This window comes from Electrona antarctica, assembly GCF_951216825.1.
Source record: "Electrona antarctica genome assembly, chromosome: 4".
NCBI classification, from domain to species: domain Eukaryota; kingdom Metazoa; phylum Chordata; class Actinopteri; order Myctophiformes; family Myctophidae; genus Electrona; species Electrona antarctica.
Genome location: NC_136809.1, coordinates 30837553 through 30854367, shown reverse-complemented (window position 1 = coordinate 30854367; position 16815 = coordinate 30837553). Strand labels below are relative to the sequence as shown.

Here is a 16815-nt window from a genome sequence, read left to right as displayed (position 1 = left end):
CCACAAGGGTCTGTCAAAAATCTCATTGTGCACATTCAATTCTCTTAATCTAAAAGAATGTATGTCCCCTCACTCAATTTCCTCTTGTTCCAATCTCACCTCTTCACAACCCCTCCACTCTTTCCCTCTTGCTGTTGACTCTGCTCAAATAAATTCGCCCTCTTCTCCAATATTGCTTGATTATCCAGATGGTTTCATTTTCATAACGGGGAAAAGAGGGAGCCTCAATAGTTTGAGGAGAAATACAGAGGGGTCAAAGGGCATATAGATGTCTGCAGCAAACTAGACCGGATGGGTGTGTGGGTGAAATTACATCTACATAAAGACAATCACACGCACACGCACACACACACGCACACAAATTGCAGTTAATGGCTTGAATAAATTCAGTATCCTCGTTTAATTGTTGATTAGTAGGCTGAGGATCAAGATGATGGGTTTGATGTGTGTGTGTGTGTGTGTGTGTGTGTGTGTGTGTGTGTGTGTGTGACTGAGTGAGAGAGAGAGAGAGAGAGAGAGAGAGAGAGAGAGAGAGAGAAAGACTAAGGGAATTACTTTGTAAACCAGGGTTTCTCAAAATGGGTGGCACCCTAGGTGGGTGGCACCGTCATGGAACCCTAGGTTCTGTGGAATACCAATTATAATTAGAAATATTCCTTGCGCCATATCCCAGGACACACACACACACACACACACACACACACACACACACACACACACACACACACACACACACACACACACACACACACACACACACACACACACACACACACACACACACACACACACACACACACACACACACACACAGCTGGTAATAAAAACCTTTGATTAACAGTCTTTCCAATACATGGTGTCAGTGGATGGCACCTAGTGATCTCTCAGACCCACATATTCAATAGGATTTTACAGCTTCTTTATTTCATCTTCCCCCGCACGCACGCACGCACGCACGCACGCACGCACGCACGCACGCACGCACGCACGCACGCACGCACAGCAGTAAGTGCAGTAGAGGATACACTTCTAACTCTCAGAACTGGGTTACTTGACAGTTTTCAAAAGAACAGTATTGTAAACATCTCTATGGTTAAAGAAACACTTTATAGTTTATATAAGAACAAATGGTCACAGGTTATGTTAAAAACTGAGAACATTTGTTATGGTAAAAAGCTGTTATGCCATGCAGTCAAAAGTACTTGAAACTAGAGGGGTAATAGAAGAGCGGATTTGCACTTACTGTGATATAAACAAAGTTACGATACTGAGAATGAGTATCATTTTATTTTTTACTGCCCTTTGAATCATAAACTGAAACATGAACTTCATTTTCGAACATAAGATATTCTGGTAGCACTTTACAATAACGACCTTGACCATGACCATGTAGGCCATGTATGGCCTACATGTGTGCAATGCGCAAGTTGGCACCTCGACAGAGTGCATTTCTAGTTTATCTTTGTTGTTTGTGTCTTATAATCTCGTAAGGGATGGGTCTTTTTGACAAGACATGAAAATAGAAATTCATTCACTCCTCACACACACTCTCGACTCTTTCACTCACACGCACGCACGCACGCACAAACTGACTTGAGTAGGGGCCCCTACTCCCTCACACAAAGTGATCCTTATAATGAAGAAGGCTAAAATGTTGAGTGTTCATTTATCTGATGGCTGAAGATTTGAATGAGTTGCAGCGTAATGTCTAAGGTTAGACAACACACTCCATATTTGGCCGTAGCAGCATTGGGAACTCTTTATATGGTTAAGGCTGAGTTATGGTGACATGAGTGTGCCATCAGAGTTCCGCCCCCTGGCCAGCCAGCCTTCCCCTAAGCCAATTTTAATAGAAGGTCGACCCGCTTTGCGGGTCTCCTGTCTAGTGGCTCTTATTTTTGAACCGATCAGAAGTGAAGGGTTCACGTTCGCCTTACTTAAAGGCGAACGTGAACCCTTCACTTCTGATCGGTTCAAAAACACATGCAAAAAAAAAAACACTCTTATTTTGAAGTTCGACGATCTGTCATAATCAAGCAGCCGTAAGCTACAGCCTATTTATTTCTGTAACACCTCAACAAATTAATTTGCCATAGCTATGGAATCAACTCCTACATTATCTATGTTATTATTAACAGTTTTATCGTGCCAACACTAGAGGCAAGATGAAGATATTTGAAATTTTACTGGCTTTAAATGACAGTAAAATCCTCAGTGTTAATGTAATGCTTAAAGTGTAACCATTGACGTAAGTGGACCTGCCTGGGTGTCAGCGTTAAATTAACACTGCCAGGCAGGCCAAAAGGCAGGGATTATGTTTTCACATCTATCTGTGTGTCCATGTGTCTGTGGAAAGCTAATTTCGGACACTGTTTGACTGTTCACACACATTTTAGACCTATAGATTTTCCACAATTTAGCAGAACTGAATATACATTTTATTGCGACCGTAGGTTGCTATGAATACTATGAAAACCTGCAAAACCTGTCAGTCCGTCTGTCCGTCATGCCTTCATATATGGTTGTCAGTCCATCACGCCTCGTGACACGCTCCATATATGGCCGTCTCCATATACAGTATGAAGATCACGACACTGACCTCATCGAACCCTGCATAGCCATAAATGGAGAAGACTGAATCATCACCTAGATCTGCATATACAGTATGGAGCCGGCCAGCAACTCTACATCTGACTTCAAACCCTTAGATCTCCATATATGGAGCTGACCTGTTCTGACATTCCATATGTTGATCCTTCCTCACCCGTCCTTCCTCTTCGATGTCTCCCTATTGACTGTTACCTGGCCCTACCTGGGCCCTCATTAAACCCTGTACACTCATATACAGTATGGCAAGTACAGAATTAATTCCATATGTTGATCTGACCCCCACATGCCAAAGCCCCTGCGCTCGCCCAGCAGTCTGCCGTGACCCAGGCGGATGCGTGCACAAGGGCGAGGTCGCTTCTCGCCCTCAGGGCGTCTTACTGGTTTTACATGGTCACTATGTTAGATAGAATCAAAACCTACAACACTATGATAAACTGATATGTACATCTGTCTAGCCCAGGGGTGTCAAACTGGCGATCCACGGGCCGCATGAATGTAAAACGTGGGCACTCTGGGGTTTTTTTTTTTAAAGTGGTGTGTGGGCACACAAAGTGTTAATTGCTTAACAATGAACAGCTGAGTACCAGGAATGTGTGTGTGTGTGTGTGTGTGTGTGTGTGTGTGTGTGGGATGGAAGGAAGGAATAGCTATGGTCTAAGCCAGGGGTGTCAAACTGGTGATCCGTGGGCCGGTGCGGAATGTTGTCACTGATGGGCTCGTTAACAGTCTATTCAACTACTAGTTGAGTTGTTGTGGATTACTCTCCTCACACTCTGATACAGCAGGACATGGAGAGGCTAACCATAGTTGTTACAGCTCAGTAGAGTTTCATTTCCCTTACCAAGTGAGGAATATAGTCTACTTACACACGATAGTCAAAGCAAAGAGATGCAAAGTGTCAGATTTCATGATGGCTACATGTCAATTTGCCATTTTATTGGGTCTTTTTTCCACATCTCATACCAAACGTCTTGTAGCCTACAACTGTAATACAAATAAAGTCAATTTATGTCAATAAACAGTCTAGAAAACAAAGCCAAGTATCAAGTAGTGTAAGTCAACCCATGTGAGCTGCAACTGGCCGCGGCCCTCATCAAGTCACCTTTCGCGCAATGTGGCCCTTGCCCCAAAATGAGTTTGACACCCCTGGTCTAGCCTATTTCAACACACACAGACACAATGAAAGCCATCTACTCCCATCTACTCTCATCTACTCTCTAAAATATATAATAGGACCCCACACACACACACACACACACACACACACACACACACACACACACACACACACACACACACACACACACACACACACACACACACACACACACACACACACACACACACACACACACACACACACACACACACACACACACACACACACACACACACACACACAATGCCCTTGTTTATCAATTAACCAAAAGCAATTTATCTGTCTAATTCAAGAGCCAATGAATAAACAAGCAGATGAGGAGGCTGGTTAGGTTACGTGGATAACCACCTGGGACCTTACATCTCACATCTGACTGCATCATTTGGCGTCACTGCTAATGCACTAAGTTCCAAAACCTGTCTGGGATTGGGATATGCCCGATTTTGATTCCACAGGGATCTTAACTATAATTTGCAGGGTATGTCTGCAGAAGATAACAGATCAAAGCTTAGCTGAGCTGTGAAATGTTGCACACATCTGCCCATCCATACTTGGATAATTTTGCTAAAATTGAGACCTTCAACTCTGTAACTCTAATGTTAATTATCTCTTCAGGACTGCCTATTGATCATTCCCTCCAAGGTTCATGAAAATCAACACACAGATTCTCAAATGTTCTTGCTAAAAAACAAACACACTCACAAACCGTCAGGCCCATTTACCTTGCCATGCATTTCTGCATGCAGGATACAAAATTAAGAACTACACGCATGTAAGAATTAAGAAAAGAGATGGATATGATACCAATATCCACCAACTGTGGCCATTCGTTGAGTACTTCTCTCTACAGTGTTTATATGATAAAGAGAGACCTCATGAGCTCAACCAGAGGGAGCAGGGCTTGGATTCATTTAAGAAGAAATCATTTAGAGATGGTACAAGGAGAGACAGAGTTATGAGACAAAAGATCATTTGATAGATGTCACAGAGGGATCAAAGCAAATCTGATTGTAAAGATAAGAAAGACCCTCTACTGGGATGGAACGATAAATTAAAAATGGTTGTTTGACATACGCATGATAAAACACGCACAGGCTCACACAAGCACAGATGCACATAGGGCTGTCACGATTATGTCATTGAATACAAATGAAAATTATTTTCGTTTGGCTTTTAGGCTACATAAACAATAGGTCCACAAAGGCTGATATGACAAATAACTTACATTATTTAATAACTTTATACTGCAACAAAAACATGAATAGTCAAGTGGAAATAGCCGATCTACGCGTTTTGAGCTTGTACAGGTATATGCTATTTCAACTATTTTTTTTAAATGTTATGTGTATATATGAACATTTTTCAACAAGGAGTATTATGAAAATTGAGCAAGACATTTTAGCGATTATCTCAAATAATTGCAATGACAGGACATGTACGATGTAGCATTGAAGTGTAAAAAAAGAGACACAGTCTCAATGTGTTTTTACTGGTTAATTAAAGGTTAAAGGTAAAAGTCTGTTGCTTCCAAATATACAAATAAAATGTTTTATTCCCTTCAACTGTAATGGCTTGTACAATGTTTACAATGTATATTATTGTAAAAAAAATAAAACATTTAAGGAGAACCAAAACATCTTCACATATTAAAGTGAATATGCATCAAATAATTACTCTTCAGCTACATAAATTCACACAGAGCCATCTCTCCTATGGGTCTCCTACTTTCTTCATTAAAGAACATATACAACGCAAGTCGACTGCCCAGTGCCCACTATGGGTGATATGGGTAATAAGTAAATAACGATATGTCAGTTCACTCATACTTTATTGTTCATTAATGTAACATACATTTTATGGACAATAAAGTTTTCTTTATCTTTACAGAGAACTCTGTTACACTTTAATGCACATGTGTTACATACAGTATGATTTGTTTTGACCATAGAATGGTAACTAGGCTGACTTTAAAACTTTGTTCTACATGTTTGTCCAGATGGCTGTATCAGTTAAGTTCATAAACATCTACCGCCCTGCCATTACCATCAGTGGATTAAGGAAATTAGCTTTTGAGGGAGGAGGATAAGGAAGCTGTTAATATGCGACACAATGATTATAGTGTCCCAGAGCTCAGATATCTGCCCATCACTGATAAGACTGATGAATTGATAATTTTATGGACTGTGTGCGTGCGTGCGTGCGTGCATGTATGCGTGCGTGCGTGTGCGTGCGTGAGAGACAGAGAGACAGACAGGCAGACAGACAGCTGCATTGCATTGTGTGTGTGTCTGCATGCGGGCATGGTCAGTAGGTGAGTGTAAAACCAGCAGATATTGTAGGTAATGCATTGACGTATTGAGTGAAGCTTCAAGCTTCACTCAAAGCTTACAGCCACACGTAAATCGTGTGGCTGTAAGGGGTGATAAGAACGTCAAAAGCTGTAGAGATGAAGGAAAGTCATTTGGTTTGGTGCCTGCCAACATGCTCTTGAAACGCGCCAACTGCAAAACTCTAAGCATGCATCATATTGTTGCTGTTGGCCAGAAACCTCTCCATAAACCTCTGTCCTACTTCATGGTACTACAGTGTCACACAAAGGTTAGCTATGTTTGTAAAAAACAATTAAGTAATAGTGAAAGTGGTTAAGTGTGTCTGTGGGTTTTATATTGAACCAATGAAATGTATTAATGACGTGTCATTCTTGTTTCCATTTTCTGAATAGTAACAGTTTTGGATATACAAGGTCTCCAGTCTTTCCACCCGACAGCGATGAAATGTAAAAGCATGAGCCATATAGCTCATATAACTCTACCAGCCATAGGTTATACAGATTTCCGCTGGTATTATAAAACCATGTTGATGTTTTGGTAGTGTGTAACACTAAATGGGGAGTGTCCGTCACAAATAAAACAGGGGAGTTCAAATCGGTTTACCTGAAAATGAGGTGGCTGACTTTGAACTGGGTCTCTATGACCCCAGTGGTCCGAAGTCGCACTCGAAGAACGTCCATCTCCGTGGGCACATAATCTGGAGCGATGATACGGCCCATGTTGTCAAAAAAACTAAAGGGGAGGTGGTGTGTGTGGGGTAGGGAGTTGAAATGATAGGAAAATAATTAATTCTAAAATAAAAACACGAGACACACCACTAGGTGAAATAGAAAACGGGAGAAGAAAATAACTAGTTTTAAACAGACAAACCTGAGATGAAAACAGTATTAAATCCCATGTATATAAACAGTAAAACCCTCAGTATTAATTTGACTCCCGACACGGTATCACAGGTAATCAGTGTCATTTGCACACCTGATAAAAGGTTACCGGCAGATGCTTTGGTGGAGCAGTCGCAACAGGTAAGAAGAAGACACCCGCACACTGCCTTCACTTGCTCAATAAAGAAATAACTTCACTTAATTGACGGGCCGAGCTTCGCATAATGTTTGTGTCGCTGCTGCATAGTCAATATAAATAAATGGAACGACTTGCGGCACTCCCGACATGCATGGCCCCAAGTAGGCGGGCAACCAAAAGGGCGCAGTCCTAGTATAATTAATATAAATTGACACTGAGGACTTTACTGTGTATCTGGAGCCCCAGGGGGAGCAGCGGCTCATCTACATGTTGAATATTCATGGCAGTGGGATCACCATGGCTTACCGTAATGACACACTGAGGCTAAGCTCTCCAACACAAACAAATTAGCTTATACCATATCAAGTGTAATGGGTTTTAATCTGTGCTCAGCTGAGATGTGACACACGCACACACGCAACAGTGATATTCTAAAAGTAGTCATTCTGGATCAGCTACAGTGGCACACCCTGCCGCTTTTAGATTGTTTTGCCTTTTAGCCTTTGCGTATATGCGAGGGTGTGTATGTCAAAAGGGAGTGGCGTGCAATAGTGATGCCCAGTGGTTCTCAGTGGGGACGAGAGGACCTGTCGTTGTAGATAACCCCACAGAAGTGGTCTTTCGCTAGGGTTGAGGATGAGAACAGACAGCCCCCTGGTGAGCTACAGCACCTTCTCAACTCCACAACACACACGCATGTGGACATGCAGACCTTCCCCTCTCCTCTCTTGGCAGATATCACTGCTCAGCTTTGAGATTTCTCTTAGTCTCTATTGTCTCCTTTGCAGTACACTGCTGCAAACTCATGATTTTGAGTGTAAAAACTGACCCTTAAAGGTCATTTGTTTTAATTTATTTATTCAAGGAGAAGTACAGAGTTATACAAGTTTACATAATTATTGTTAATGACACTCCCTTTTTTTCTTAAAAAAACATTAACAATATAATGTGCAACCCTCCCCCTAGGTTGGGCAGAATGACCAAGCCCCACCTACCCTCCCGTTCTCCCTACCACCCTCCCATGGATCCTAGGGGATCCTAGCTGTTCACAGACGGACGGACGGACGGACACACGGACGGACGGACGGACGGAGTGCAAAACATACTCTCTCCCCATGCCTTCGGCCTGGTGGAGTCAATAAGGAAAATAAAATAAAATGAAAATAAAATAAAATAATTAAAAAAGAAAAACGTAGCATACATACATATAGAAATTTAAACAAAAAGAATACAACAAAAACGATTACAAAATAAGTATTTGTATAATATAGCCTACCCATATACCTCCATGGGACATTGACATTGATATAAGGTAATTCAATTCAATTACGGCTGTGTTTCCAAGTTGCTGAAATGTGATATAAAGGATTGCCATCTAGCATGGAATTTCTCAACTGAGCCTCTAATTGTAAATTTTACTTTTTCAAGCTTTAGAAAAAACATCATGTCTACCGGCCAGGTCAGCCAGGTGGATATAGATGGAGGGGAGGGTGATTGTAACATTAATGTGTCCATGGGGACCCCGAAGATGGCTATAAGAGGGCATGGTTGAAGATCCAGTGTCAGGACATATGAAAGAATTTGTTTAAAAGAGACCCAGAACTTTGGGGCAGAAAAATAACATATGACTAAGGTCTGCAGGGTCTTGGTTACGTATTAAGTATTGCATTATGGGTTTGAGCTGACAGGCCCTTTTTATGTCAATCAATCAATCAATCAAGTCAACTTAATTCAAGTGGCAGATGCCATGTCATGTGATCTACCTGCACAGCCTTTGTGATCTACTGGTAGATCGCAATCTACCTTTTGGGCACCCCTGATCTGGAGTAAGGATAGATTTAGTGAGTCTATTGATTTTGTGTGTGTTTACGCATGCAAGAGGACTCACTACAGTGCAGAGTCGTTGAGCTCAAACTCATAACCCCTGGCCGCCGCGGCCCTCACGCCCTGGTCGGCCCACAGATAGGAAAGGGCATGTCCCAGGAAAGGAAGCAGGACCTTGTCCTCATCAAAACATCGTCCGCAAGACAAGACAGAATGGGCGTGGACCTAGACGGAGAGAGAGTGGCAGGGAGAGTGAGTGATGAAAGTGCACACACAGAGCATCACTCTGGGACAGAGAGGACCTTAAGAATTACAGACACAGAATAATTGTAAAGGGGTGCAGCAGACTGCGTACGTACATGCACGCACAGTACCGCTGCCATGGGGTGGCCATGGGAGCCACAGCGATAAAATGGCTGTCCCCCCCCCCCCCCCCCCCCCCCCTTGCGAGTCACATATGCATAATATGCTTCTGAGTATTATGCATAGTAGGCTTCCATTTCATATTTTATATTAGATACTATTCATTTAAATGAATCATATATATTTCTTTCTACACAATTGTTCATTTGTGAAAGAAAATAACGAATGCACAGCAAGACAGCCGCTTCTGCCCATTAATAATATAAAAATCTTAATTCATGGACGATTTTCAATGCTTGAAACTAAGAATAAATTAGAGGCATGCATCCCCCCACATACAGTGTTGTAATAAGTTGCAAAAGTGAATTGACCCGTTATTGACTCTTATTATTGACCATTAATGTATATTTTGAAGCCAAATACAAAAAGTTAGCCCTGTGTCTTCAAAAGATGTATCACACTCTAACGCTGGGCCTACTCTAAAGTACGTATGACAAGTTAATATTGCAGCACTCAAGAATCAGTGAGTGTGACCATTCATGAATATGGGTATAGGGTATATTATTATGTTGGTGTATTAATATGTATTGATAACAATAAATAGGATTCGTTCATACATTTTATGCAATCAGTATCTATGATAAACAACAGTTATGTCATTTCATAATCACAAGCAATACAAAACAATTACTGTCATCTGGGTGGCTAGCAGTTTTATATGAACTTTCTTTCAGTTCTCTCCTCAATCAAGCGGTTTGGCAGAGAGGAGAAATGGAGAGAAACAAACACTGCAACATGGGACCCTGACGAAGAAACAAACACTGCAACATGGGACCCTGACGAAGAAACAAACACTGCAACATGGGACCCTGACGAAGAAACAAACACTGCAACATGGGACCCTGACGAAGAAACAAACACTGCAACATGGGACCCTGACGAAGAAACAAACACTGCAACATGGGACCCTGACGAAGAAACAAACACTGCAACATGGGACCCTGACGAAGAAACAAACACTGCAACATGGGACCCTGACGAAGAAACAAACACTGCAACATGGGACCCTGACGAAGAAACAAACACTACAACATGGGACCCTGACGAAGAAACAAACACTGCAACATGGGACCCTGACGAAGAAACAAACACTGCAACATGGGACCCTGACGAAGAAACAAACACTGCAACATGGGACCCTGACGAAGAAACAAACACTGCAACATGGGACCCTGACGAAGAAACAAACACTGCAACATGGGACCCTGACGAAGAAACAAACACTGCAACATGGGACCCTGACGAAGAAACAAACACTGCAACATGGGACCCTGACGAAGAAACAAACACTGCAACATGGGACCATGACGAAGAAACAAACACTGCAACATGGGACCCTGACGAAGAAACAAACACTACAACATGGGACCCTGACGAAGAAACAAACACTGCAACATGGGACCATGACGAAGAAACAAACACTGCAACATGGGACCCTGACGAAGGCTTGTAGCCCAAACGCGTTAGTCCATTTTTAATGATCTTTGCCATTCCATACACAAATAAAGGCTTTTTCACTTGACTGGAACAGAGTGCCTTGGACCTATTATTTAGTATTTAGGCCAACATCCTTTCAGAACAATGAGTTAACATTTTGCCAGATTCAGTGAAACAAAGTGACAGCCCAATAATTGAATGTGACATACTGTAGGTGTGAGGGCCGCATAACAAACCTTGTGAAATGTGTCCTCTCTATTTACCAAACCTAACTATGAGGAGCAGTCGGCACTATAAATACAGCGTCTGGGGATCATTTTGGGGGTTGATTGCTCAGGGACACTTCTCAAATAGACTTGGCGAGTTATGGGACAAACCCAGAAACCTCCTGCTGTCCAGGTGAGCTCTCTTAGGCCAGTCTAGAGGTCTCTAATCATAAAGCAATGTCCGCCCATAAATACAGAACACACACACACACACACACACACACACACACACACACACACACACACACACACACACACACACACACTAGTACACTACAAATGATTGCTAGACAGGACGTGGTGAGTGGGTGGTTAGCATTTGAGCTCTGATAATTTTGACAATGAAGTTCAAATCAAATTGAACCTTACAATAAAAGCATCCACCCAGCCCCTAACATTATAACATAACACACACCCTTCCATTGTCAATGGATAATTGCTTTCTTCTACGGTTAAGTGGTTATTAATGCCAAATGGGGGCTCATCACAACCATGTAATTCAAACAACCATCCGCATCATACATTAACCCTTATGATCAGTCTGTGTGTGTGTGTGTGTGTGTGTGTGTGTGTGTGTGTGTGTGTGTGTGTGTGTGTGTGTGTGTGTGTGTGTGTGTGTGTGTGTGTGTGTGTGTGTGTGTGTGTCTCAAGCAATCTTGTGCATGGTCTGACTCTGTAATGATCTGGCTTTTTGCAAAAGCAGCAGCAGCAGGAGCATGATGCAGGGATGCTGCCCTCTAGAGGTGGTCTGGGCATAGTGCAGGAAGACCATAGCATAATACTGAGGGAAGATGGAAATAGAAAAGAAGAGCTCCATAGAGATTACCTTGTTCTTGTTGTTGGACAGGTTGATGCGGAGTACGCCCATCCCATGGAGGACAAACTTCATGGAGGTCAGGAGGTTATCTAGCACAGCAGGCTGTCAAAGTTCAAAGTTCACAGGTCAAGAGTAGCCTATAATGAGGCACAACATATTGTAAATAAGTATAAAAATAAGTCAGTGTAAGTCAGTGTAATAAGTGTGTCAGCACCGGGTTTTTATTTTTTTTAATAATTTGTAACCCACAATTTTGCAACCCACTTTTTTCACCCAGTGTCAATTATCTAATGTAATCCTGGGCGCTACACTTCCTCTGCCAACCTGGGGAGGCAGCGGACTGACCTCATGCTTCCTTCTATGCATGAGGAGTCCAAGCTGCTTCTTTTCACCTGACAGGGGGAGTTTCACCAACCGGACGTAGCGTGTGGAAGGAACACGTTATTCCTGCACAATATATCGTTATTGTATTGGTATCGAGGTATGAACATGCACAATATCAGTATCGCAAAAATGCAACGGTATCGCGATATGATATATGTCAATATATCGATATATCGTTGATGTGAGTGATATTGAGTTGTTATGCCGTTTTTTGAATGTTTAGTTTTCAATGTTGCAACACTTATCGTATATCGTATCGATATCGCAATATTTGGCATAAATACAGAGATATTAAACTTTATCCATATCGTGCAGCCTTATGCTACACTGTATGACCCTAAATGCTATACGATCTAAGAATTACATACTGTATTAGGTTACCCAATCTCACGTATTTTGTCTAACAGTTTCTGTACTATGAGTAGTTTCAACTAAGTTGAAGTCGTATGTGTCCATGGCCCTTACAGAAAATTAGAGCTTCACCAGCATTATCTACAACCCTAACCACAACACTGTACACAAAACTAAGTTAAAAGCAACTTCTAGTAGCGTTTCAGTTTTGGGATGATGGATCAGTCATGTGTGCACAATTCTACTGCACAACATTTCTCTGTAGTAGATGTAGATGATTTATTTATTTTAATTCATTCCACAGTGAGACAGATAGGCGTCACAAAAAACATTTATAATAACAATACACTGACCACAGAATTGCATAGGCTGCAGTTCAGCTTGGAAACAGCCCCATCACTCCATCTGCACTGTCTCTTAAATAACAGTATCATAAGCTCTACAGTTATGTTTTAGCACTGTCCAATGTGAATGCTAGGCCTATGTAGTATATTCTAAACTAAAGTAAACAAGAAATGACACATATATTCATATTATAACAGATTGCACCAAGTTTTTTTGCCCATGATCCAAACCTTTTTTTGTGTGCATCTGCAGCACAAAATGGAAAACAAAATATTAAATGTAACTTTAAAGCAGCTATAGCTCTTCAAGCTAATGTCTGCAATTTGTTTGAATGTGTTTACAGTGAGCTAAACCTGACTACATGAACAGGAGAGAATAGAAATTAGTCAAAAGGCATTCCAAAAATCCAGGTCCAGGTACTGAAGGTGGATTTTATAGGTAAAATACCTTTATTATATTTGGGCTACAGTAGGTGTGGTGGTATGCACCTTGTGACCTAACCTGACTCCGCCAGATGGGGCAGCAGAGAGTACACTGGGTTCCCCCCTCCTGCTCCCATCTAGGAACTCTCAGGCAGACTTGATGCCCGGCCACAAAACGGCCTGGCCAATCAGCAGCAGCTTCTAGCAGCTTCTAGCAGCAGCTTCTAGCTTCTAGCTGCTGCTGATTGGCCAGGCCGTTTTGTGGCCGGGCATCAATTCAGAGAAGTAGAACGTTTTACACAAAGGAAAAATAAAGCGACGCATCACTGACTGGTTTATAACAGCTTTGAGTCTGTGTGTTACTTCCCTGTGACATCATAGTCGGATCCTAGGTATCTTTACCGTTCACATGTGTTCAGTGAGCAGCTGGCAGCAGCATAACTACAACAAGCTGTAGCCAATTTTGTCATGCTGGTGCTAATGAAACAAAACACTACACATTATTATTTCATCATGTCAAAACATTCAAGTATAATGTAACCCAGGTAAAGTAATGCGTCACTCTGCATGTTTAACTAAAGTGTAAAATGTCCAAAGTCACTTCTGAAAAAGACATAGGCCTAATACTACTTTAAATCATACTATCCTTGTTGATATAACGCCATTTAGGTCAATGATTATGTTGTGAATGATATAATAATATTTATAGCAGCGGGTAGGCTACTTGAGCCCCCCCCCCCCCCATAGAAAGGGTTGGGAACCCCTGGCTTAAAGATCCCTTTAAAGAACAGCCAATGGTCAAAACGTGTGGAGAAAGGTTGCTCTCTGTCCGTTTAGAGACCAGCCTGCTCTTCAAGCAAGCTGGTAAAGATATGTTGAAACATGTTCTGCTTGTGCCCTGCCCAACTCAACCCTGCCCTGACTCCTGGAAAACGCCAAGCGTCCACACAAACACAAACTCAACACACAGACACACATTTGACCGGTGTGAAAATAATGTGTCAGACAAGCAACCTAATACAAGCACATTCCACACTTTCGTCTCCTGCTCTGCATGCACAAATGTGTGCGTGCACAATTAAAATGAAATGAAAGTGTGTTTGAGAGACAGTGGAGTGGACACAAACAGAAAGTGACTGCTGTGCATATATATGCAGGGCAGACTTCCTAAAAATGTTACCCTTTAATCAAAAAGGCTTAAATTGTACGTCAACTGGAGCTGATGAATAACCTACATTTGCTCCCTTCTGCCTCATGGACTTGGAAGTAGAGATTTAGCGGTTTTAGATTTCTTGGAACTCTGAACTCTGCTGAACTCAAATGTCAAATGAGTCCATTTAAATTCAAATTACAAATATGCATTGGCACGAATCACAATGCGATCACAGAGTATGACCAGGCAACCGGACCTTTGCTTGAAGAGGTCCTGGCACAACTCCACTGGGCCGCTGCGGTTAGAGCTCCCAGTGGTCTGGAACACCCTTCCAGAGCACCCTTTTAAATATACTTCCTAAAATGGGCCTTTTAAGAAAGCCTTTTCATGGTGCCATGTCTAATGTGTAAAACAGATAGCCCTCGTCTTCTGTTCTGTCAAAGATATACAAGCCCACAATGTGTTGCAATGTTAGACATGTTCATAATCATGCATGGCGTTACAATGCGTAGAGGGAAAAGGAAGGGGACCAAGTATAGACGCTGAGGATCAGGATCCTCAGTCAAAGTAGTATATAGGGTTTAAGTGCTTTTAAAAGGATCTTTCCAAAAACGATTGGAGACTTCCTCAGTCTGAGGAAGAGCCTGTGTTTCTCAAGAATTTGAGTTTGTTTTTTAATGGGCATGTTATGTCTTTATCATTCCAATGTGTATAATAGTATTACTATTACCACCTAACGTTTCACACATGGGAATCCAAACATCCACCATTCATCCAAAAAGGAAACCCCCCTTGGCCAATGGAGACGGCTACACATACACCAAGTCATATTTCTCCTTGTATGCAATATGCAAACTTACTTTGAAAATAAAGGGGATTCTGATTAATGGGCACAGATCATTCTTACATTGCCGAGCATCAATATAAGAAAATTAAGCCAACTTTAACATTTTAGACTAAACACATTCTCCATATTTTTTCTCTTTCTGAAACCTGAGTGTGACTCTTCTGCTTCCTCCCTCATTTCTGTCATCAGTTAGTCATTTTTGTCCTTCTATCCATTCCTCCTTCCACCTCCTCCTTCCTCTCCCTCGTTAACCTCTCTCCCAAGACCTTTTATGTTGACAGATAGAGATAAAGCAATGAGAGGAGGGAGTCTGTGAGAAAGTAGATAGGCCAGGGGGGGGTCTGAGAGCTGGACATGGATTGAGTGTGTGTGTGCGTGCGTGCGTGCGTGCGTGCGTGCGTGCGTGCGTGCGTGCGTGCGTGCGTGCGTGCGTGCGTGCGTGCGTGCGTGCGTGCGTGCGTGCGTGCGTGCGCATGCGCAATGAATGAATACTTCGGAGTAGACATACCACCATTCTCATGCATTGCTGTAAAACATCATCCTCTCGCATGCACACACACACACACACACACACACGCACACACACAAACACACAGACACACACACACACACACACACACACACACACACACACACACACACACACACACACACACACACACACACACACACACACACACACACACACACACACACACACACACACACAGATGGTGGAGCACTGAGCAGCAGGTGTGTCTGTGTATGCCATGGTAACCTGATTCCAACACCAACTACACGTCACCTTTGTGTGAAGAGACCCAGACACCCTTGCTTCTAAAGTGTGTGTGTGTGTGTGTGTGTGAGTATGGGGGTAGGTACTAGGGGTAGGGGTAGAAATATAGTATTCGTCTTTTGTTGTTCCTGTCAGTTAATACCACTAAAGCCTGAGGATATGCTCTCGACACGCACGCACGCACGCACGCACGCACGCACGCACGCACGCACGCACGCACGCACGCACGCACGCACGCGCACACACACAGTGCCCGGTGTATACGGTGTTGTGGCACTGAAAGTGGGAACAATGCGTACAACTCATATTACAACAGCATAATCTCCAAATCCATCAAGAACACACTTAAACTATTGTTCTTCTTCAGCCAACATGCTGTTTTGGATCACTGCAGAACCTCCATCTCACAAAACACAGTAAAATCCTCCATGTTCATTTAACTCTGAGAGTGTAAAATGATTTACCTGCCAACATTCCACAGCAGCAGCCCAAACTCACTCTGAAGAAGAGAGTTCACCGGAGGGTTGGCTGATATGATTATTAATAATTAACCATTTACTCCCCATTATATACGTGGTAGGCTGGTAGCTTATATATCTGATATTTATTTTGAAAGATTATTGAACATTTAAAGAAAGTCACCTATAATGGC

The 16815-nt window shown here is 42.3% G+C and overlaps 1 protein-coding gene across 1 annotated transcript in view; it reads right to left on the bottom strand.

Annotated features, from left to right (window-relative positions):
* Positions 1-16815, bottom strand: part of gnav1 (guanine nucleotide binding protein (G protein) alpha v1) — a 28687-nt gene that overhangs the window by 5968 nt on the left and 5904 nt on the right. Inside the window, exons 3-5 of the mRNA XM_079498917.1 lie at positions 11896-11988; positions 9008-9168; positions 6703-6831 (exon numbers count right to left, since the gene is read on the bottom strand). Coding sequence (XP_079355043.1) covers positions 6703-6831; positions 9008-9168; positions 11896-11988 — 383 coding nt within the window. The remainder of the gene's footprint in view (positions 1-6702; positions 6832-9007; positions 9169-11895; positions 11989-16815) is intronic.